This window comes from Schistocerca cancellata, chromosome 3 (genome assembly GCF_023864275.1).
Source record: "Schistocerca cancellata isolate TAMUIC-IGC-003103 chromosome 3, iqSchCanc2.1, whole genome shotgun sequence".
NCBI lineage: Eukaryota > Metazoa > Arthropoda > Insecta > Orthoptera > Acrididae > Schistocerca > Schistocerca cancellata.
Window position 1 is genome coordinate 458,372,937 of NC_064628.1, and position 23,416 is coordinate 458,396,352.

Genomic DNA, 23,416 nt, shown 5'->3' on the forward strand with positions numbered 1-23,416 from the left:
ATTCTATGTATTTATCTATATGCTTACAAACATTGTAAAATAACTTGCGAGAACTTCATTCAAATGCAAGTTCTTTGTAATGATTTCACACACGCAATAAATGTGGCGCCACAGCTTGTGGCTTTCTGAAGTGTCATCGCTAGCTACCGTTCACACTAGGGCTGTTGATAAAATATCGATAATGCGACATTTTTCCAAAAAATGTCGATATACATGAGCGGAATTTATGACACCAATATATCGATGTATCCATCTCAAAACAGCAACATCGAGTGACGATAATTTATTTTATATTATATTTTTTCGGTAAATATTTTAAATTGTTCTTTTGAAATTGTAGTAGAACCTAATTTTACTTTCATTGTGTGAAGTAGTCTTACTACTTTTTGAGCTTTCATCTCATCCAATCTTTCTTTTTGAGTATATGAAGCAAGTATAGTTTTCCGATGTGAAAAAATGGCACACCAGTTGCATTAAACATTTTTAACGCAACTATTGTGCTATTTCTTCACATGACATTTTTTTTAAAAAACTGTTGCTGAAAATGATGAACAAAAATCTAAATGACAAATTTGATCGTTGCAGTGGGTGGAGATGTGTGAGAGGAAATGCTGACGTAATAGGAGCACGGCGTTACCAACAGAAACTGCAACGATTAGCTTCACAACGCAATTTTGACACTACAGCTGCTAGGTTGCTGGCGTTTGCAGAAATGAAAAAAAAAAAACGGGGAAGTCCTCATAAAGTGTTCAGGACAAATCTTATATGTGACGAACCGAATTATGACTCCATCAGATACTTTTTATTGTGCTACTTACATGCAGTTACCATTGTTAGCAAAGTGTTTATCTCCAAATATGAATATGTATCATTTTTCTTTCAGTTCTCTCTCTGACAGCGGCAGACAGGCTTAACAACCAATGAAATTCAGTTTAAGAGAAGCCTAAAGGATTTATTGGTGGCCAACTCCTTCTACTCCATTGATGAATTTCTTAGTAAAACCAACTGATTTGTATAAAGTACAACATAACTTCTGCACAATTTCAGTGCAGTAATGTGTTCACTGAAAATTTGTGTGTGTGTGTGTGTGTGTGTGTGTGTGTGTGTGTGTGTGTGTAAGTGTGTAAGTGTGTAAGTATAATCTAACTTCTGCACCATTTCAGTGCAGTAATGTGTTCATTGTAAATAAGTATTACAGTAGTTGTATTACATGTTTATTACCTTATAAATAAATAAAAAAACTTTTTATTTTAAATTCAGTGCATTAGTATTTGTAAAATGACTCTTAGTGTTCATTAAAAAATGACGATAATTCCACTTGGGACCTGTGGAATGGTACATTAGCTTATTTGTTTTAGTTGTAAATATGTGTCATGTATTGTTGTTTTTCTGACATGTTCCACATCCTGGAGGACCTCCTCACTACGGATCAATTGGAATGAAAGTAAATCTAATCTAATCTAATCTAATCTAGCATGTTGCTTCACAGAAAATCTGATAAATGATAATAAATCAGTACTTAAACATCCGATATTTTTAAGGACCCGTATGTCGATATATTTTCAGTCGATATATCGATACATACTATATCGAGTGATGATGAAAAAATCTTATTTTTCCTTTCGATATATCACATTGCGACATTTTTAAAAATATCAACAGTCCTAGTTCACACAGGATGCCACAAATTTTACGTAGTTGTACAGTTTTTCAATATGGCGTCAATAGAAATCGTATGAGTGCGCATGAATGTTATAGTGCAGTTTATGGCATTAGAGCTGCAACAAGAGTTAAATACAGAGAAGACGAAACCCAAATGTTGGATCCGAAAATAGATTTTGCGCAGGGATAAATCAAGGGCGACATAAACATTTATAAAAAAAATAACACTCGGAGAAGAAAACGCTGCCTTCAGTGTCAAACTAACCAACAGTTGGCACGTATGTCTACAAATACGCCACTCTTTCAAATCTTACGGTAATCGTTGACATAGGCATTTCGAATAACTAATTTTTAGTTTAACAGCTGCCACATCACACTCTAGAGCTATTTCCCACATATTGTGGGATTTGTCATTGATTTGCAAACACACACACTGCTGCAGAAAATGCAACTAGGTTGCTGTTCTTGTAGATCCAGAAGCTGCGGAAGTGTACATGCCGACCACTGTTTTCACTTTTCTTAGTAATAAAATGAAAAGACACTGAAATCGTATTGAGTACAGCAGCAATTACTCCGTGATAACTGTGACACAATGGTTGTGCTCCGAAATACGGCCAGCTGGGAGCAATGGTGGAAGGAATGTGGTGCAACAAAGTATAACTTTTTGTGGCATGACAAAATTAACGTCCCTTACGTTGCGCCACTAAAAACTGGGAGCTTACACATGCAACTGCAGTACGCCACTAGCTGTAGTGACCCTATTGTTGCGGCTTTAAACACTGACGCAGACCATAGCATTTTCTGAAAGAATTCCAATTCACAGTTGCGCCATCTAAAGTGTTGCAAGTTATTTAAATGGTTCCGGACACCGCTCCCAGCTCAAAAAAGAAAATAGCAAATTAATAACATAGCCATTTAGGGCCAGTTGTACAACCTCGGTCTAAATCCAGGTATAGCTACCCAAGGAATAGGCTAACCACTGGTTAACTTGGAGCATGTGTTGCATGACACTGTTTTATTGCCCTGTTAGTTATTCCCGGAATAGTATTCCGTCCATTTAAGTTGACAACAACTTAAGAGCACACAAGGTATTTCTGCGTATGTCATTTAATGTACTTTAGTCGTCGCTCGCAGAAATAGCTTGTCTAACGTGAACGATAAGCGTTCCAGATCGCAAAATGTTTCGTTTGAGGATATTTTGGGGCTGTGTACAGGTTCAAAAGCGTAGTAGAAAACACGAAAACTCCTGCAGTCTCATTCGAAGCTTTGGATCGTCTCGTTGCCACTGTCAAGTCTTGTACCTGGGGTAACAAGGAGAGTACATTGTTTGGCGGCCGATATCCTCTTTCTACAACATAACTGCACACAGGTATTAACAAAGTACTTTATTTTCCAGAACAGAGAGCTACTTATCTTTACGCTAGTTCACGTGTTGTGGTACGAGTTCTTCTGTAATAGTCCACGTTAGCCTCACTGCTAGTGAAGTACAAGTCCCACTATAAACACTACACTCTCATAGCCAGTGACATGAAGTGACAGACACCAACTAGAATAGTAACTGAGATGACTGCGACTGCAACTGACTCTGTTTGATACCGCGCAGACTGTCTGTGACTAACTGGGCCCTCCGGTCTGTGGCAGCGATTTAAACACTGGCAGTCGAGAGGGTGTTGGCGGCACGTTGTTTGCTAGTCTGTCTTTGACCTCTCTTCCGACAGGAGCGCTTGATTCATCGCATTTTATAGATCGTCTTGCAACCTCTATGCTGACCGGTATGCTGACGACATCTTACCCCAGCACATCCCCCCCCCCCCCCCCCAAAAAAAAATGCCGCACTGTTGTCACGTAGGGAAGCTGCGAACGACAGTGTGGAGGGAGGCAGGACGCTGGATGTAGAGATGAGCTGGGAGCCGAGACTGTGAAGGACAGCGTACTCCCAAACTTACCCCACAATCTGGTTTGTGAGGCAACAGGAACACCTTCCAGTAAACTGCTGCCAGGGCACACGTCCAGCCCTGAGGGCGTTTCTTGGGGCGATGACGACGACGGCAATGGCAGGTCGAGATCAGCGGGGGCGGCAGGGGCGAGGCAGCATCGTCCATCTGCTCCTCCTGGGGTGCCCTGGTGGCACCAGCGGGCGGCTGCGAAGGCCGCGCAGTCCCACGAGGCCGTGAATCTGGGGGAAGAAAAGCAGCAGAATCACGGGGCAAATGACATGAGCGAGTTTGGTTCTGGTGGCGGCGCTACATACCATCGGGACCTTCAATCAAATACACAGAAGAGCCAATGCATTCGTGGATCATGCCTGTTTCCCAGCGCCCACGGTTGGCATAAATCCCGAAAAGAACAAGATAGCACAGCGCAAAGAGGTACTTGCGGACCATTGGCGGCGCCGGATGCTGCGGTTGGGCGTAGCAAGTGTAGCAGCATCCGATGGCGGCGGCCGTCCAGAAGTTCCGCCGGTGATGGTCCGTCTCAAGGGTGGGAGCGACAGGAGGCGACAAAGAGTTCCAGCGCCTGTTCCCATGTGTGGGTGGTGCAAAGCTTGGCCATCTGTTGCTTAAAAGTACGTTCGAAACATTCTGCTTCTCCGATGGACTGTGGGTGAAATGGAGCACTTGTTAGATGACGGAACGCCATTGCGTTCACAAAACTGTTCAAAGTCATGTGAAGTGAACTTTGATCCATTGTCCGACACAAGTACTTCTGGCAAACCTTCGATGCAAAATATTGAGGACAACGCTTGAATGGTGCTACGTGAGATGGGAGAGTTCACAAACACCGCAAATGGAAACTTGCTAAAGGAGTCTACCACTATGAGCCAACGAATGCTCCAAAATGGTCCTGCAAAGTCTATTTGCACTCGTTGCTATGGCGATTGAGTCTTAGGCCAAGCTGAGGATGTCTGTTGCAGAGCGGATTGGTTTTCTGCACATGCGCAACACCCTACCAAGTACAGTGCTGTCGCGCTGTTTAGTGCGAACGATTCCCCAATGTCCTTGGTGGAGCAATCGTAACACACCCTTTTGCAATACTTTTTGAATAAGCGCACGCGATTGTCCTCTATGGTACTGAACTAGAATCACATCTTGCTGAAATGAAAGGCTATGCTGAGGTGCAAAATAACGGTACACAACTGAGTTCTGGATTCGGCTCAATGAACGAGGCCAAGACGCGCGAATGTACCGCAACAAATTCTTAAAATCTGGGTCTTCTTCCTTGGCCTGTGCAATTTTTCTGTAGTGCAAGGGAAAAGATTCCAGCAATTTAGAATCCTGCACATCGATTTAGCAACAAGATGCAGCAGATGCATCAAAATGAGAGTCTGGGCCAATTAGAAGACGAAATAGGGTGTCTGCATTGCCATGCTATGTCGTAGGTCTGTACACAATTTCATACTGATTCTGCGAAAGTAACAAAGCCCATCGTTGCAATTTTTGAGCAGTGCGTGTAGGAACTGGCTTTGACAGATGAAGCAAAGAGTGCAAAGGCTTGTGATCTGTCAGTAAATAGAACTTGCAGCCATAAAAAACTGTGATGAAATTTGGTCACAACATACACAATAGCAAGAGCCTCTGTAATATCTCTTTATATTCGATGAATTATTCTGATACAATTCTACCCTTGAATGACGTTTACTAATTTTCTATCTTCATACTCGCAGAATCCATGCGCAAAGTAGTTTCATGCAATAGCTATGCCATGAGCGCATAATTATTCTTTGTAGTACTCTCTCTGGTGATTGTTAGAAAAAAGCTTCCGAGATTGTCCTCGTACCGATTAGCCTGAGCATTGTTTGAAGAATTGTAATCTGAATATTGAGATTTATGACAAAAGATAACTGATACGAAATTGTACGATTAAAAGGGAAATATATATACATTGCTCCTTCATTCAAAAGGTGTGTAATAATTTACATTATTTGACATTTGAGAATTAATGATATTCATCGATGTATTGCGTAGTTGTTAATCAGAAGGGAACTTCCGAAAGACTGGATACGAACCTGCATTTAATAATCCAAGAGCTCCATTACTTCTTCGGAAGGTTAAACTTCATGTCCGCTTGATCTGAGGTTTCCCGACTGATTATACAACGCTCCCAAAAATACGAGGCATTTTATTTGTACAGATTAGCAGACTGCCGCAAAGCACGAGCCTGCAGAGAAGAAGAATCATTGTCTGATTTCATTCTAACAAGTAAAATTTGTGAATCATTTTGACTGACTGAGTTATGACTGTGTTTCCTATTATGAATGATTGACTGCTCGAACGAATTGAGAACTACATAACTACATAGATAGGAGGAAAATTACACCTCTTCTTCAATTTGAGAGTAATTGCACTAAGTTTGAGTTAACAGCATTGAGGCAAAAGCAATAGGTCAGTCTTGTGCACCAATTCTGTGCGAAAGCACAGCGCCGATTCCTTAGAAAGAAGCACCGACTTGCAAAACTACTGGCTTGGCGGGGTCAAAATGCACTAAACATCTGTCATCTGTCACCAAGCAAAGCATTTCTGAGTTTCTGAAATACGCCTTGACACTCGTTAGTCCACACAAAGGGTACATTTTTGCGACGCAAGCGATGCAATGGAGCTGCGATCTGAGCAGCATTCGGTATGAACCGAATGTAGTATGTCTTGCCTGGTACTGACTGCAGTTCAGACATGTTGCGAGGAACAGGCAGGTCACGGATTGCAAGCAAATGAGATTGAAGAAGGTGCACACCATCACTATTTATCATATAACCTAATTACTGTAGTTCAGTTTGAAAAAAAGTCACACTTTTCGAGACGACACTTGAGTCCTGCTTCTGAAAACACTAGAAAAATAGTACGCAAATTGGCAATGTGTTCCTCTGGTGTACGACCTGAGACGACAATACCGTCAAGGTAGTTTAAACAAAATGGCACTTTTGCAGTCAGCTGTTTCAAGTGACGTTGAAAAATGTCAGGTCAGGAAGCACTGACGAAGAACAGATGCAAATACTTGAACAGTCCGAAATGTGTATTTACAACAAACACTTTCTGCGATTCTTCATCCTGTGAAATCTGCAAGTAGGCATAACACAAATCTATCTTAGAAAAGTAATGTCCTGCACCAAGCTTATCCACGAGATAGACATGAAGTCAACACAAATAGGAATGAGACCAGAAGGTTTAGGTAACAAAACGAGAGGATTTGTCCTTGACTAGCTTGAATGGGAGCAATTACACCATTGTCCTGCAATTCTTTCAGTTCACTGGCTGCTTTGTCTCTTAAAGCAATTGGAACGGGAGGGCCCAGAAAAACTTAAGCTGTGCATTGTCTTTCAGTGTAGCATATACTTCAAAGTTATTGGCTTTTCCTATTCCTTCTCAAAATAGCGCAGGAAATTCTTAAAGCAAGCTAGCTACATTGTCTTTTGGATCACAATCCGGTGTGAAAAGTACGTTGTTGTGGATGGCAAGGCCAAACAAATCAAAGGCCAAACAAATCAAAGGCGTCTAAACCGAAAATGTTATCACTGTCCCTGGATTTCAAAACTGTAAAATTCACTGTCCCAGTGTGAGATTTGTAAGTGGCAGGCAAAAAATGGTTCAAATGGCTCTGAGCACTATGGGACTTAACATCTGAGGTCATCAGTCCCCTAGAATTTAGAACTACTTAAACCTAACTAACCTAAGTACATCACACTTATCCATGCCCGAGGCAGGATTCGAACCTGCGACCGTAGCAGTCGCGCGGTTCCGAACTGAAGCGCCTAGAACCGCTCGGCCACCGCGGCCGGCTAAGTGGCAGGCAAATACACTGTCCAAGCATTGTAATTTCCCGTCCGTTGTAAGCAGTGAGGTGCTTGCTAGATTTAGAAAGGAATGGTGAGCCTAACTGTTACTGCGAAGTTACTGAGGCACCTGTGTCTAACTGAAGGTTCACGCAATGGCCAGCAATGTGTAATGAGACAAATAGTTTGTTAGAACGACGCTGCACATCGCTAGATTTGTCAGAATCTGTTGTAGGTTTGGAAAACACAGCGTTCACTCCATGTGCATGAGCCTGTTTTTTTCTGAAGGTTGACAAAATTGGCGTTTTTGTGCCGTTGCAAACAAACTGCTTGTACATGGCCATTTTTCCCACGTGTGTGACATGTTGCTTTACGTGATGGGCAATCCTGTCTTTTATGGCGAGCAAAACATCTAGGACAAGACTTCACTAAGTTCACAGTTCTGTTTACACGTCTACGTGGCTGTCCGTGCGGCCATACAGGCGCTCGTTGTTGTGGCTGCTCTGAGTGGTCGGAATCGAGCAGCGACTCGACCTGACGAATCAGGACCCAGGACCTGGTCAAACTTATCGGTCTCTATGGCACCCGAGTCATATTGCTCTAAGATTTGCAATACTTTGGGAAGTGATGGATCTGAGTATTTTAAGATCTGCTCGTTATTCTTCTATCTGGGACATTGAATGTTATTGCATCTCTAATCATTAAATCATTGTAAAAGTTGCCACAACTACACTTAAATTTACACTTCCTAGTCACTCCCGTTAATTCTGTGTACTACTGGTGGTTCGTCTGTTCTGGCTTTTTCTTGCGAGCGAAAGAACTGATATCTGGTTGTAGCTACTTGGACTTGCTGGTCATAACATTGAGTTAATGCAGCGATTACTTGGTCATAGCTGAGTTGGTCGGGAGACGCCATTGGAAATTTTTTTGTGTTAACTTGAACACTGGAGACACCACAATCAAAAGAAAGTATTGTAGCTTTACAGTGTTTTCTACATGATGAACTTGACAATGTGCTTGCAACTGTGTCAGGTATTCGAGCCATTCCTCTTCTGTGTCGATATATTGCCGGAACAGTGATATGCTTGTCGGCAACACTTCTTGGGCTGATTTGTTCGTCTGTTGTGCGGCCAATGTGGCTTGTGCAGCATGTAGTTGTTGCAACGTCGTCAGCAAAGTAGCAATTTGCTGGTTCTGAAACTGAGAAACTTGTGTTAGATCCATCACATTGGCTGTCTGCAGCTGAGGCGCGGGGAGGGGCAGGGTAGCCACGGTTTACACAAATGCGTTATAGCTAGAAAGCAAGCAAAGCCTCTGATAAGCGAAATTTGATTAGTTCTGCGGCTTCCCCTCCTGGAATACATGCAAGAACACAACAACAAATTAGCAAAAAGAAACACTATCACCCCTGAAAGCTAAAACACAAGAGAAGCAAACAAAATCTTCTTCTGCTCTGAATTATTCTCGTCGCCACTTTTGTGTCATCTCGTTGCTACTGAAAGTATTCTGCCAGGGCAAACAAGGAGAGGATGTTGTTTGTCGGCCGGTATCCTCCTTCTACAACATAACTACACAGGTATTAACAGGGTTTTTTTTTATTTTCCAGAACCGAATGTTACCTGTCTTTAAGACAGTCCATGTGTAGTGGTACAAGCTCTTCTGTAAAAGTCCACGTAGCCTCACTGCTGGTGAAGTACAAGTCCCGTTATAAACACTACACTCCCATAGCCGGTGATGTGAACTAACAGACGCCAACTACTGAGCTAGTAACTAACTGAGCTGACTTCAACTGCGACTGACTCTGGCCGGCTACGGTGCTTACCTTGTTAGAGCCATTTTTTTACTGACTCTGTCTGCGACTAGGCTACCTGTCTGTGACTGACAAATGCTACAACTATGTATATTTATTAACTAGATTCCTGTTCTGCTCCTATAACATACATATATAGCTATTGTTTTACGATAAATATGGATGGATCTATGCAGATAATGCTGATAATTGAGAAACACACCCGGGTTCGATTTCCGGCGGGGTCAGGGATTTTCTCTGCCCCGTGATGACTGGGTGTTGAGTGATGTCCTTAGGTTAGTTAGGTTTAAGTAGTGCTAAGTTCTAGGGGACTGATGACCATAGATTGTTAAGTCCCATAGTGCTCAGAGCCATTTGAGAAACACAACAGCTATGTTCCGTAGCCGAGGAGGCATCACCATCTTTTTAAATACTAAGTTTCCTGTTAATCTTAATGTGATAAACTTAGCTTGAGTAAGCACAAATAGTTCACAGGCTTCTGTGAATAATGATAGATGGGAAAGAATGTTGCTCTGAAGCATTAATGGGCTTGTAATCCTAATATTTTTACCAAAACGTGAAAGTTGTTCTGATACTGTTGTGTTGTTTATAAAAGGGTCGCTCCTAGTAGAAAAAAAAAAACAGTGGAAAAAGATCTTCAGCTACTAAAGTGATGTGGCTGAAAGAAATTGGAACACATCGGTTTCATCGAAACTTTTTGCTACATGAAAAAACATGTTTATGTCTAAAACTGAAACAGCTGTTAATACAAATAGTAATCATAATTGATGTGGTTCTTCGATTTGTTAAGTCCATTAAGGCACTGCTAAATAAAACAAAACAGGAATTGCATCAAACGCCAGATACATAAGACTATTTTGGCACGAACCTTCATTTTAATGTGCCTGATTTATACAAATAACACAACGGAATTAACGAAGTACTGAAATCAAATGCATACTACTACAAATAAACAGTGTTAGGTAACGTAATTTCCAAAAATGTTTCCCTATCGAAGCCGCGGGCTGCAAACGATATATATGGAAATTGCGATTCCAAATCGATCACGCGACTGTGGTGGCGGGCGTTATGATAAATTATTTGTGAGATGCAAGGAAAACCCAAACGATTTATGACGGTAGCGAATGGGATGTCTAGTATTGTAGACGTTTCTTCGGCCGATTGCCTCACGTGGAAGAGTCTAATTCCATGCTTATGCAATGTAGAAATTTTTTAAAATTTTTGTCGGAAATGTGACACTCTACCCATATCACAACCGTAAGTGGAAGCATAAGCAGCCAAAGACACTACTAGCTAGGGCATAACTACCTATGGCAAGCTAACATACACCAACAAGCGACAAACGTCGGCAAGCCCCTGCATATCAGCAATGTTGATTGGATACACCAGCTGCTATCAAACCCGACCAACAGGCTACAGCAGGGAAACCGACGAGCTCGCCGACTGACGCACAAACAAATCGCCAACAACACCCTACACTGTGTATCTGATATATGACCTATCGGACACAAAACGATGATGAACCTAACTGTTATAGGTTTGTTGATGCTGACCAAGAGATCAACAAGACACCCAGCGGCAGCCGCCGAGTAACAGCGCCGCACAACGTCAAAGGTATTGACATACATGATACCCCCCACCCTTGCACGACCTGTAGCAGGCAGCAGGACGTCCGCTACTGCTCTTACTACCCGACCTAACTATCACAGAGGTTTTTTTCCTTTGGCTCCATCCTAGGGACTGTTTTTCCACTGCCCTTCAAACCGCTACCCTTCGTTCGCCCTTCGACCCAATCTATCTCTGGACGAGCTTGTATTAATGGTCAACTTTAATCAGACGTACGCAAACAACGCAGTACCCACATCCTGCGACACCTCAGTTTAGCGAAAACTAACCTTTATTTAGAGCTGGCAGTATACCTTTTCAGTTGGCCATCATGCCGGTGTGGGCATGGAGGGGCTTCACTCTTGAAAAAAAATGCTCTACCCATATTTATTTATTTATTTATTCATCCATAGAACAATATACATTGCATGGATGTTGTCAAATGTTTGTACAATATTTCTTATAAAATTAACGTGTCTCTTTACAGTATATACAGCTCCTATACTTATTCCTACTTTTTTAATCATGCCAAGTTAAATTTGTTATAGAGTACAATGTTCATCAACCTCAGTCTATAGTTATTTTAAATATTCATATTCAGTGTAATAGCTATTATCTAGTAAATATTTTTTAGCCTTTGACTAAAGGTGTGGGGATCATTTACATCTTTTATTCCTAGTGATAATCTGTTGTACTATTTAATACCATCATTTAATACACTATACTGAGTTTTTGATTTGTTTCTTCTGTTTAGATGTAAACAGTGTCTAGATTTGGTTCCATGGTCATGAATTGTGCTCTTTGTGGTATATAGATTAATGTTTTTCCTTATTTACATTATGTTTTGATAAATATATTCACATGGAACTGTCAGAATTTCTGACTTTTTGAACAACTCTTTACAGTGTGCCCTGTTATTGCTATTTGTTACTATTCGAACAGCTCTTTTCTGTATCTTGAAAATAATTTGTATGTTTCCAGCATTTACCCCCAAAAACATTATCCCATAACTGAGGACTGAATGTAGATACCCAGAGTAGGCTACTTTGAGGGATGAAATATTGCACACTGGTGCAAGGCTTCGTAGGGCGTAACATACTGACACTGGAAGAATCTAGCCAGGTTACCGCAAAAAGGGAATGCTTCCCATAATAGACACATCAAACGGACTTCCTCACGACGACGAGTGAGGCAAGTCGTTTTCTTTGTAATTACAGCTATTTTAGTAACGCTCTTCTTTTGTCTGTAGTGACCACTATAAACAATTAAACACGTTCACAACGCCTGTCACCACAGTCGTGTGATCGGTTTAGAATCGCATGTTTGATATCTATCGTTTGGAGCCCGCGGCTTCGATAGGCAAACATTCTTGGAAATTACGCAGTGTTATTTTAGAAAACAGAGAAATAGTCTCAACTGTCTGTCATATGCTCCAGTTTCTCATGTACGCCGGCCGGAGTGGCCGTGCTGTTCTAGGCGCTACAGTCTGGAACCGAGCGACCGCTACGGTTGCAGGTACGAATCCTGCCTCGGGCATGGATGTGTGTGATGTCCTTAGGTTAGTTAGGTTTAATTAGTTCCAAGTTCTAGGTGACTGATGACCTCAGAAGTTAAGTCGCATAGTGCTCAGAGCTATTCGAACCATTTTCTCACGTACAAGATTGAAAAGACAAAGCGAAATCTGAATATAAATTCGGAATCGGCGTCATCTCACTGTTTTCTCCTTCCTCATTCTCTTGAACAGTCCAGACAAAAACTCGACATCGCTGTCTGCAGCTGCAACTGTCACTATTCATGCCATCTTGAAAACTTATTCCCCGGATAAGCTCGCTAACCAGCCAAAAATAGCCAGTTAATGAGTTAAGTTATCTCGAGTTTATTCTCCGGTTAGGCGCTATTCTGGCTTCGTATAACGCGTTTTTCACGCTGTTCCGGGAACATAGCATAACCGACTGCTAACGGGAGATTGTCTAACCGGCCCGTGGTTTGATAAACTATTTAGGTGATTTTGGCCAGATCTAAGGGGGATATCAAATGCGATAGGGGGAAATCGTGCTTCAGAGTTGGCGAAACTGCATTGAACACTTGACAATTGCAGTCCGTACTGGGTATAGCCGATAGCGCATGTGAGATGTTTGAAATTACAAAATGAAAACACTCCTCAAGTTTTCAACGTTTACTTACAAATGTTTGAATCGGTCAGCTTGTGATAAATTGTGTATCTTCTATACAGCATCCAGATATTTCGCCAGTCACTACAATACTCTCAGAGAACCGTGCTTGAGTAGAATCTGTTATAGGTTACCGGTTCTTCATAAACAAATATGCACTACTGCTGCAGTAAACGTGAAGCTTTTTGCAGAAGGAGAGAATGCTTACGCTCATACGGTTTTTGAGAGACTTCCAGTGTATTCACAAACTCTAGCTCCTGCCATAATAGAGGTAAAGCATGTATCCGAAGAAAATTTCCAAGAAATCGTTAAAACAGATTGGAGCGACGGTAAAGTTGATGATGTATACGCCGCTTTTGAAACTGTATCTCATTATGTAGCTAGTCATCCACATGAGATTTCAGACGAGCTATTCAGTAACCTATGTGCAGCTGTCGCGGACAAGAGTGAAAAAATGTCTGATGAAAATCTCTTTGGTATTCTTCGGTGTTTACGTTTGTGGCCGATGGCAAAGTCAGTAGAAACGCCAAACTTTGCTAAAATCTGGCGTTCTGTTGATAAGGAATGTGTAAAAAGAATTAAAACTTGGAATTTGAACACGGTACTTTACGTCTGTGATCACTGGTACAAACTATATTTGGTACGAAAGTCGGATTTTATGTGGTTTGCAAATTTTAAATTGGGTAAAAAGCCAACACGTTTGTTGCCTTATCAACTAATACAATGCATGTTTTATACAAATGTTTACCGTAGGTGGCATCCAGAATGCATCAAGTACGAATTCGAATATAGTGTTGAGAAGTGCTTCGATGAACTGTCCCTTGACGAGATTGGTGTTTTTGCAATGGGCTTTTTCAAATCGCAAACAAAAATTCACAGCCATGTCTTGATATCAGAAATACTGGCACGTACAACAAACGAACTCCATAATGTTCATGACATTACACTCGTTGCTATTTTGAAGATAATTAGATACTCCTTAACACCACATCACGCCGACATCCTATACTATTGTCTAGAGAAATTAAAGGATCAGGTGCCCCGTCTTTCACTGTTAAGTCTCGTCCATGTAGCATTAGCAGGTACAAACGTGCAGCTGTTTCACAAGGATCTGATGCGCACTATTTCTCAGCGGTTTTGTGATGAGGTGAAGACGGCTAGGTTGAAAGACTTGGAGCGTTTCGCCCTAGCCCTCACGCAATACGATTACGATCCGCAGACAACTCCGTGTATTTACAAGATAATAGCTGAAGAACTCCACAGTCCAAGCCGACAACGAGAAATTGAGCTGTATCCAAAGTGTCTCGCATGTTGCTTGTACTATCTATCACTGAGAGATACCTATCACTTGGATCTGATTGACAGTGTTCTACAACATGAGTTCATAAAAAATACTTATGGTATGTATACACAGTTTTTTATGTGGTGGTTAAGAACTAGAAAGAAAATCAAAACTACAAAAGAGATTTTTGCACTGAAATGTAGTTGCAGACTTGCACAGCACTTAAAATCCGCATGTTTAAGTAATAATATATCACTTGTAAGAAAATTCCAAAAAGATTTTATTCTCAGAACAGTGTTGATATTGAAGTGCTTTTGAGAAATGTTTACAGGAATGTGTGTATGTAAATCATAACTTTCTATTGCACAACAGTCTTCCTACATTTCATTCTTCCTCTTTTTCTCTCAGGAGTGAAGTTGTAACATTTGAGCATTGATTTATGTATCAAGAGTGCTTGTTTCACTATAAACATATTTTTTATCCATTCTTTATGCTTATTGTTGATAATGTGATGATTATCATGTTTGTTACAGTTACAAATTAGTATAGGCCTACCGTATGGTTACCTTTTGACCTACTGCAGTTGTATGTAAAATAAACAGTTATGTGAAATGTAATGATACTTGTGAAATTGTGTGTGTGTGTGTGTGTGTGTGTGTGTGTGTGTGTGTGTGTGTGTGTGACACACAGAGATATAATATGTTAGTATGAAATCAGTCAAAATATGCAATACAAAATGGAGTATGAAAAATCATATGTGCAAATGTACCATTATTACTTAAACACAAACTGGACTCTGTTATTGATTAAATAAGGAGTTTGTACTTTCTTCAACATTACTGATACATCTTTTCCAAAGACTTGTCATCATTAGTGGGGCCAAATCCAGCACTTCCCATGAGAATGCACATAGTTGTGTAAAACTGTGAGAATCACGTCTACAAAATAGTCCCAATTCTTCCTGGATCTTCCAGCTTCAGTTAAAGAAACAAGTACATAATCCCCTGGCTTATCTTCCCAACCTTGTATAAAAAGAAGTCTGCTGTGCCTTATCTTTCCAGTCTCCCACCACCTACCAAAGTCCCACTGCCCACCCACAGAGGAGCATTCCCCCGTAAATCAGTACCACCCAGGACTAGAGCAACTGCATTACATTCTCTACCAGGATTTCGACTACCTCTGTCGTGCCCTGCCCCCAACCCCTCACTTCATGGCTCATATCCCTATAATAGACTTTGATGCAAGAACTGTTCCATACATCCTCCTCCCACCACCACCACCACCTACTCCAGTCTGGTCACAAACATCACCTATCCCATCAAAGGAAGGACTACCTGTGAAACCAGTCATGTGATCTACAAGCTGAGCTACAATCACTGTGTTGCATTCTATGTGGGCATGACAACCAACAAGCTGTCTGCTCTCGTGAATGGCCACTGACAAACTGTGGGCAAGAAACAAGTGGACCACCCGGTTGCTAAGCACACTGCCAAACATGACATTCTTCATTTCAGTGACTGCTTCACAGCCTGTGCCATTTGGATCCTTCCCACCGACACCAGCTTTTCTGAATTACACATGTGGGGACTCTCCCTGCAATATATCCTACATTCCCGTAACCCTCCTGGCCTCAATCATCGTTAGTCATTGTCCTCACCCATCCAGTGTCCCTTTCCCATTCCAGCACTATACAGCCCTCATTCCACCACTGCACCTAGTCTTTTTACGTCTCACCTCTCCCTATCTCCTCACCTCTCCCCTACCGTCCATTTAATCTCCCGACTGCACATAGCTGCCCTACCCTTTCTCCACATTATCCCTGCGCACTCCCCAGGAGCACTGCACTGTCCACCACCCCTACCGTACTATTGCTTCCCCTCCCCACCCCAGCCTCCTCCTTACTCCCATCCAGTTGCCACTCCCATCGTGCACTGGTGCTGCTGCTCACAGTGTGGCTACAGTTGCGTGAGACAGCAGTTTTGTGTGTGTGTGTGTGTGTGTGTGTGTGTGTGTGTTTTGTCTATTTTTGACAGAGGCCTTACAGGCCGAAAGCTATCTGTGACTCAGCATCTCCACTATATGGTGAGTGGCAACTTTCTTTTGCGTAATGTTATTACTAGAAGTGTTATATGTTCCTTTGCAACCAACTTTGGTAGAGTATTAAATGTGCCAGGGACTGGGAATACTGGAACCTCTGGGTCACCTGCTTCATGTCTCTTCTGTATGAACAAGCCAAGCATGCAAGATTCTTGAGAAGATCACATACTGCCTTGAGCTGCATGTTGAGTCAATTTGGAGCCTCACTAGGAAAGAGAGGGCATTGCGGTTGGTGGCAAGAAATCTTAACAGTTTGAATTCATTTATTCATTCTTTTCTGTAAATCCCATCGAGAAGGAGAACTTTCTGGGCTGTGGAATGAGTTGAGGTATACATATACAATAGAGAAACATATTACAGAAACTCAATCTGTGAACAATACTAACAGGACACTATCTTATATTGTTTAATGTGATTCATTCTTACGGATGCTAAATGTAATTGAATAAATGATAGGAAAAAAAAAAGCTGCTACTGTGGAAAAAAAAAAACTGCTGTCTCCTCAATTATACCATATAGCTGGTGTTTACATTTTGGTAGCATAATATTACTTGATTACAATAGTATCATTCAAAAGAAAATGTTTCCTTAATCTGTGAATACTGAGTGTTGTTTACATAGGCCCGCAGGCAAGTTTTCAATAAAATCTACTACTTGCCATGTAGCTGTAATAACTGTTCAGTCTCTAAACCTAGATATTTAAATAATTTGTACAAAATGTGGGTGATGAGGTAGGTTTTTAATTTTCCTTTGATCTAGGAACTTCATGGTAGATTGAAACTGTGCGCCAAAATGGGTCTCGAACCCGGAGCCTTTGCTTTTTCCAAGTGAGTGCTCTACCAACTGAGCTACCTGAGCACGACTCTTTACCCATCCTTACAGCTTTACTTCTGGCAGTACCTCATCTTCTACCTTCCAGGCTCTGAGCCCGGCTCATGTGCCAAGCTGGGATAGCTCAGTTGGTAAAGTACTTGTCCAGGAAAGCAAAGGTCCCGGGTTCAAGTCCCACTCTGGCAGACAGTTTAAATCTGCCATTAAGTTTTATATCAGTACTCATACTGCTGCAGAGCAAAATTTCATTCCATTGCTTTGTTTGGTATTCCCAAATTCTTGCTATGTTAAATGAGAGTTAGTTGAATATTTTTCCAGCAGAATGCACAAGTCCAGACAGAAGCCTAGACAAGGAGATGAATTTGACATGAAAATTATTTTGTATCTTTTATTCCCACTGTGTAAATCACATTTCAGCTGGAAAGGACTTTTATTATTAGGAACAAAAACCATTGAGTGACTATATGCATTGGGATGTGAGTGTAAGAATTACAAAATCCTTAAAAAGACAAGATGTGCAATTGTCTCCTCTGCAGAATGTTCTTTTTTCTGCTCACATCTACGGAGTAAACTCTTTATTTACTATAGGTGCGAGGCCCCAGAAGATAATTCCATAAGACAACAAGGAGCAAAAACATCCAAAATAAGCCAACAGCCTGGTCTTAAAGCCAGCACAACAAAAGATGTGTTTAAAGATGTAACACTGTGTTAACTGAGCTTCATGGTTAGTTTAATGGTGTGTTGATTCATCGCTGCAGATGCCTCTCAGCATGGTCTGGGCATGGTGTTGGTGCACAAATATGCGGATAGGTCTGAACGACCCGTTGCTTATACTTCTAAGACTTTCACTTTCGCTCAGCATTGGTATTCTCAGATTGAAGAGGCGGCTTTAGCAATTGTATTCATCTTCAAAAAATTTCAAATCTTTTTCTGTGGTTCTAAATCCATTTAACCTTGGATCACAAACTGCTGGTTGCCCTTTTTAGCCCTTCAGCTTCTGTGTCAGACCAGGTAGCACATCATTAGTGGTGGGCTGTCTTCCTCCCCGTTAACATTACCAGATCCATTACCGACCAATGGCGGAACACGCCAATGCTTTATCTTACCTTCAGATCGAGCCAGACCCGGAGTTCGAATAGGACAAATTGCTTTGTTTCTATGTACATACTGAAAACCAGAATGCAGTCAGTGGTTTTCCTGTCACTAGTGCTACAATAGCATCGGCCATCACCACAGGTCCTGTACATAGTCGGGTCCTCTCTTTTGTACAACACGGCTAGCTGATAAAACCCCTGGACCTTGCCTCAGATCCCTTGCACAGTTGAGTAATTACTTTTCCCTCCAACACCGTCTTTCTGTCTGATGAGGTTCTTTTGCTAGCTACGGGGGACACTGCTCCCCAGGTTGCGATTACCGTTTCCTTACACCATAATTTACTGCGGCTTCATTGGGGGATCTATCATGCCAAGGCTTTGACCTGGTGGCATGTTTATTGGCCAGGCATAGACGGGGACACTATACAGCTTATCACCGCTGACACTCACTGTGTTCAGCAACAGGTGGCCCCCACGGGCATCTTTTTTTCCCCTGGTTGACACTGCAGCACCTGTGGTAGTGTCTACATGTTGATTTTCCTGGGCCCTTCCTAAAGTACTGGCTCATTGTAATGGATGCCTATTCCAAGTTTTCCTATGTGGCACGTTGTCCGCCCATGTCCATGGAAGCCACTATTTCGGGCCAATCTAAGATTTTTGCAGTTAAGGGACTTCCACATAGAGTGGATACCAACAATGGCCACAGTTTGTTTCTCAAGAATTTGTATCTTTTTGTCTGGTGAGTGGTGTTCGCCATCTCACAGCTCCCCCATTTCATCCTCAATCTAACAGTGGGGCCGAATGCATGGTTCAGACGTTTGAAATGCAGATGCAGAAGTATGTATCTGGCAGGTCCCCTGAAACTGCAAGAGCCTGGTTGAGCTACTACTTTAGCATCAACCACAGCTCTTCCTTTACCCCCCCCCCCCCCCCCCCCCTGCAGGTCAGGGGTTAGAATAGGCTCGAGGTATTCCTACCTGTCGTAAGAGGTGACTAAAAGGGGTCTCACATGTTTCGGCCTTTATGCGATGGTCTCCTGTAGGGTTTGACCTCCATTGTTTTAAAATTTTCCCAAAGAGCGAACCAACTGGGGAAGGGCATCTTACATAATGCATTGTGTCCATCGTGCACTGAGACCTATAGCATCCTTCACCAACGTGGATCTTCACTTCTGCTCATTCTCCAACTGTTGGGCAAGGTCACCCTCCTGGGTGCTTATTTTTCCATCAACTGTGCAGTATCGTTTTCTAAGATGACAATGATAATGGACTTGGTTGCACCTGATATCCAGGACGGTAGCCAGTCCTTTGTGTCCAGGCCACCATGTACCCTGTCGGTTGTAGCCCCCATACCACACAGAGATCACTCTGCTGATGCCTGCTCCGTTAACTCCCCATGTATGCTGAGGAGTAGATGCCCATCATCCTGGGGCATCAGGGCTCCCGGCAATGGCCATCCTGCCAGGTGGCCTTTCTTGCGTCTGGGTGGCTCTCATGGGGGAGGGCCCCTGGTAGGAGTGGGTGGTGTCAGGGCAGATGACATGCGATGAAGCGTTGTTCATCATCTCTTGCTGGTGGTCAAACACCAGCAGTCTTTAAGCTCCACGGGCTCAATTCAACACACAGAAGTAAGACCCCAAATTGTTCCCCTCCCTGGCCACACCATGGGAAGAACGTCAGGCTAAGGATGGCAGCAGCTCTTATTCATCCCGGTACCTCGTATGTTCGAGAGCTGACGGTGTATCTTTCATGTTGATGAAGCCTCAGTTTTTTGTTGAGCATTTAGAGGACAAATTTGGGGAGGTGGAGGGCTTGTCCAAAATGAGATCTGGGTTACTCACTTGTGACAAGCTGGGGGAGGTTTCTGTAACCATCACGCCCCAGCTTAAATATAGTCCAGGGTGTCATATTTCACAAGGACCTTCATTTGCAATCTGACGATGAGCTGTGCGCCAATTTAGAGCGGCGAGTCATACATTTTGTTCAGCATGTCCACCGGTGTCTGAGGGATAATCAAGTTGCCACCAGTGCCTTCATCTTTTTAACGCTCATAATCCCTTGTGGGGTGACAAGAGCCAGAGATGTCAAAGCTTTACTGTCTCAGTTCGTCCTCTGCCTCTTAAATACTATGGCTGCCACACATTTCAGTGTGGCTCATGGTAGTTACTCAGCCATTGATTTATCAATTTGCAATCCAGGACTTCTCCCATCTATCCACTGGAGAGCACATGATGACCTGCGTGGTAGTAACCACTTCCCCATCTTCCTGTCACTGCCCCAGCGTCAGGCACATGGACGCCTGCCCAGATGGGCTTTAAACAAGGCAGACAGGGGAAACTTTCACCTCTGTTGTCACTGTTGAATCTCCTCCACACAGGAACATCGATGCGATGGTTTGAGCAGGTGACTACAACAATCCTTTCTGCAGCAGAAAATGCGATCTCTTGTTCTTTAGGGTGCCCCCATCGAAAGGCAGACCCTTGGTGGTGGTCATAAGTCGCTGAAGCAATTAAGGAGCTTTGGTGAGCTCTATAGTGGCATAAGCAGCACCCTTCCCTGGAGCATCTCATAGCCTTTAAATGGCTCCGTGCCCGCATTCACCAACTTATCAAACGATTGGTAGAGATAAGTCTCGACCATTGGGTGCCATGTGTCACCCTTACAAGCCTGGGCAAGGATCAAATTAGTTTTCGGGTACCAGACACCAACCCCCAGATGTTCCCAGTATTAACATAAATGGCGTGTTGTCTACCAACACAATCACAATTGCCGAGCACTTTGCTGAGCACTATGCTCGAGCCTCTGCATCAGAGAATTACTCACAAGCCTTTTGCACTCTCAAACAGTGGCTGGAAGGGAAAATCCTCTTGTTCACTACACATCACAGTGAATCCTATAACACCCCATTTACAGAGTGGCAGCTCCTCAGTACCCTTGCACATTGCCCCGACACTGTTCCTTGGCCAGATCAGATCCACAGTCAGATAATTAAACATCTGTCATCTGACTACAAGTGACATCTCCTCGTCATCTTCAACCGAATGTGGTGTGATGGCATCTTTCCATCGCAATGGCAGTAGAGCATCGTCATGCTGGTGCTCAAACCCGGTAAAAACCCGCTTGATGTGGATAGCTATCAGCCTCACCAGATTTCTTTGTAAGGTGCTGGAATGCATGGTGTGTCAGAGGTTGGGTTGGGTCCTGGAGTCACGTGGCCTACTGGCTCCATGTCAGGGCAGCTTCTGCCAGGGTCTCTCTACCACTGATAATCTTGTGTCTTTCAAGTCTGCCATCTGAACAGCCTTTTCCAGATGCCAACACCTGGTTGCCGTCTTTTTCAATTTACGAAAACTGTACGACACAACATCATATCCTTGCCACATTATATGAGTGGGGTCTCCGAGGCTCGCTTCCGATTTTTATCCAAAATTTCCTGTCACTTGTTACTTTCCGTGTCCAAGTTGGCGCCTCTCATAGTTCCACGCATATCCAGGAGAATGGGGTCCTGCAGAGCTCTGTATTGAGTCTCTCTCTCTATTTTTAGTGGCCATTAATGATCTAGCAGCAGCTGTCGGACCATCCATCTCACCTTCTCTGTATGCAGACAACTTCTGCATTTCGTACTGCTGCGCCAGTGCCAGCCGGTGTGGCCGAGCGGTTCTAGGCGCTTCAGTCTGGAACCGCGCGACCACTATGGTCGCAGGTTCAAATCCTGCCTCGGGCATGGATGTGTGTGACGTCCTTAGGTTAGTTAGGTTTAAGTAGTTCTAAGTTCTAGAGGACTGATGGGCTCAGATGTTAAGTCCCATAGTGCTCAGAGCCATTTGAACGGTTTTTGCTGTGCCGGTATGGGTGTTTTCGCCCCCAAAGTTGGGTGTTATGCACTTATGTCGTGTCATACCCTTCATCCAGAACCATAAATTTACCTTAATGCGAGCTCCTCACTGTAGTGGAGACATACCAATGCTTAGGACTGGTTTTCAATGCCCAATTGACATCGCTCCCAGACCTTCGTTCTTAAGCGGAAGTGCTGGCAGCACCTCAGTGCCCTCTGCTGCCTGAGCAACACCAACTGGGGTGCAGAACGCTCTATGCTGCCGCAGCTTTACAGAGCCTTTGTTCAATCCCACCTTGATTATGGGAGTCTGGTTTATGGTTCAGCGGCACCCTCAGCATTGTGTTTACTCCACCCAGTGCACCACTGTGGTGTTCGCCTCGCAACAGGAGCTTTTAGGATGAGTCCGGTGACCAGCATCTTGGTGGAGGCCAGAGTCCCTCCATTGCAGGTTAGGCATGCACAACTGCTGGCCAGTTATGTTGCACACATTCGTAGTTCTCTTGCACATCCGAATTACCATATCCTTTTACCACCCACGTTGGTTCATCTCCCACATCAGCGGCCCAGGTCAGGACCTCCAATTACAGTTCCTGTCCGATCCCTTCTTTCCGAACTCGAGTCCTTGGCTTTACCACCTCTACTTGAGGTCCATTCATGTACACCTCCATGGCATACACCTAGGTCATGGCTTCGCCTGGACCTTTCACGTGCCGTAAGGATTCAGTTAACCCCACGGCTCACCACTGCCACTTCCTCTCGATTCTTGACATGTACTGAGGCCATGAAGTGGTTTACACCAGCGGCTCGATGGCTTATGATCACATCAGCTTAGCATATGTCCGTGGAGAAAATATTGAACAGCATTCCTTGTCTGATGGCTGCAGTGTTTTCACTGGCGAGCTGGTGGCTGTATCTCGTGCTCTTGAGCACATCCGTTCGTACCCTGGGGAGTTGTTTCTTCTGTGTACTGACTCCTTGAGCAGCTTACAAGCTATTGGCCAGTGCTACCCTGTCATCCTTTAGTAGTGACCATCCAGGAGTCCATCTATGCCCTGGAACAGTCCAGTTGTTCAGTGATGTTTGTCTGGAACCCAGGTCAAGTCAGAATTCCAGACAACGAACTAGCCGACAGGCTGGCCAGACTGAGTACGTGGAAACTGCTTATGGAGATTGGCTTCTCTGCAACTCTTCTGCGTTCAGTACTACACCACAAGGTTTTTGCAGCTTTAGGAGGCAGAATGGCATAAGGGGCTCTGTGGTTCT

General features: G+C 43.2%; 1 protein-coding gene across 1 annotated transcript in view; it reads left to right on the plus strand.

Moving 5' to 3' along the window:
- Positions 1–12,908: 12,908 nt before the first annotated feature.
- The window catches only part of LOC126175230 (FAST kinase domain-containing protein 5, mitochondrial), a 48,075-nt gene continuing 37,567 nt past the window's right edge, over positions 12,909–23,416 (plus strand). Inside the window, exon 1 of the mRNA XM_049921864.1 lies at positions 12,909–14,412. Within this exon, the coding sequence (XP_049777821.1) occupies positions 12,990–14,412 (1,423 nt within the window). The 5' untranslated portion in view covers positions 12,909–12,989. The remainder of the gene's footprint in view (positions 14,413–23,416) is intronic.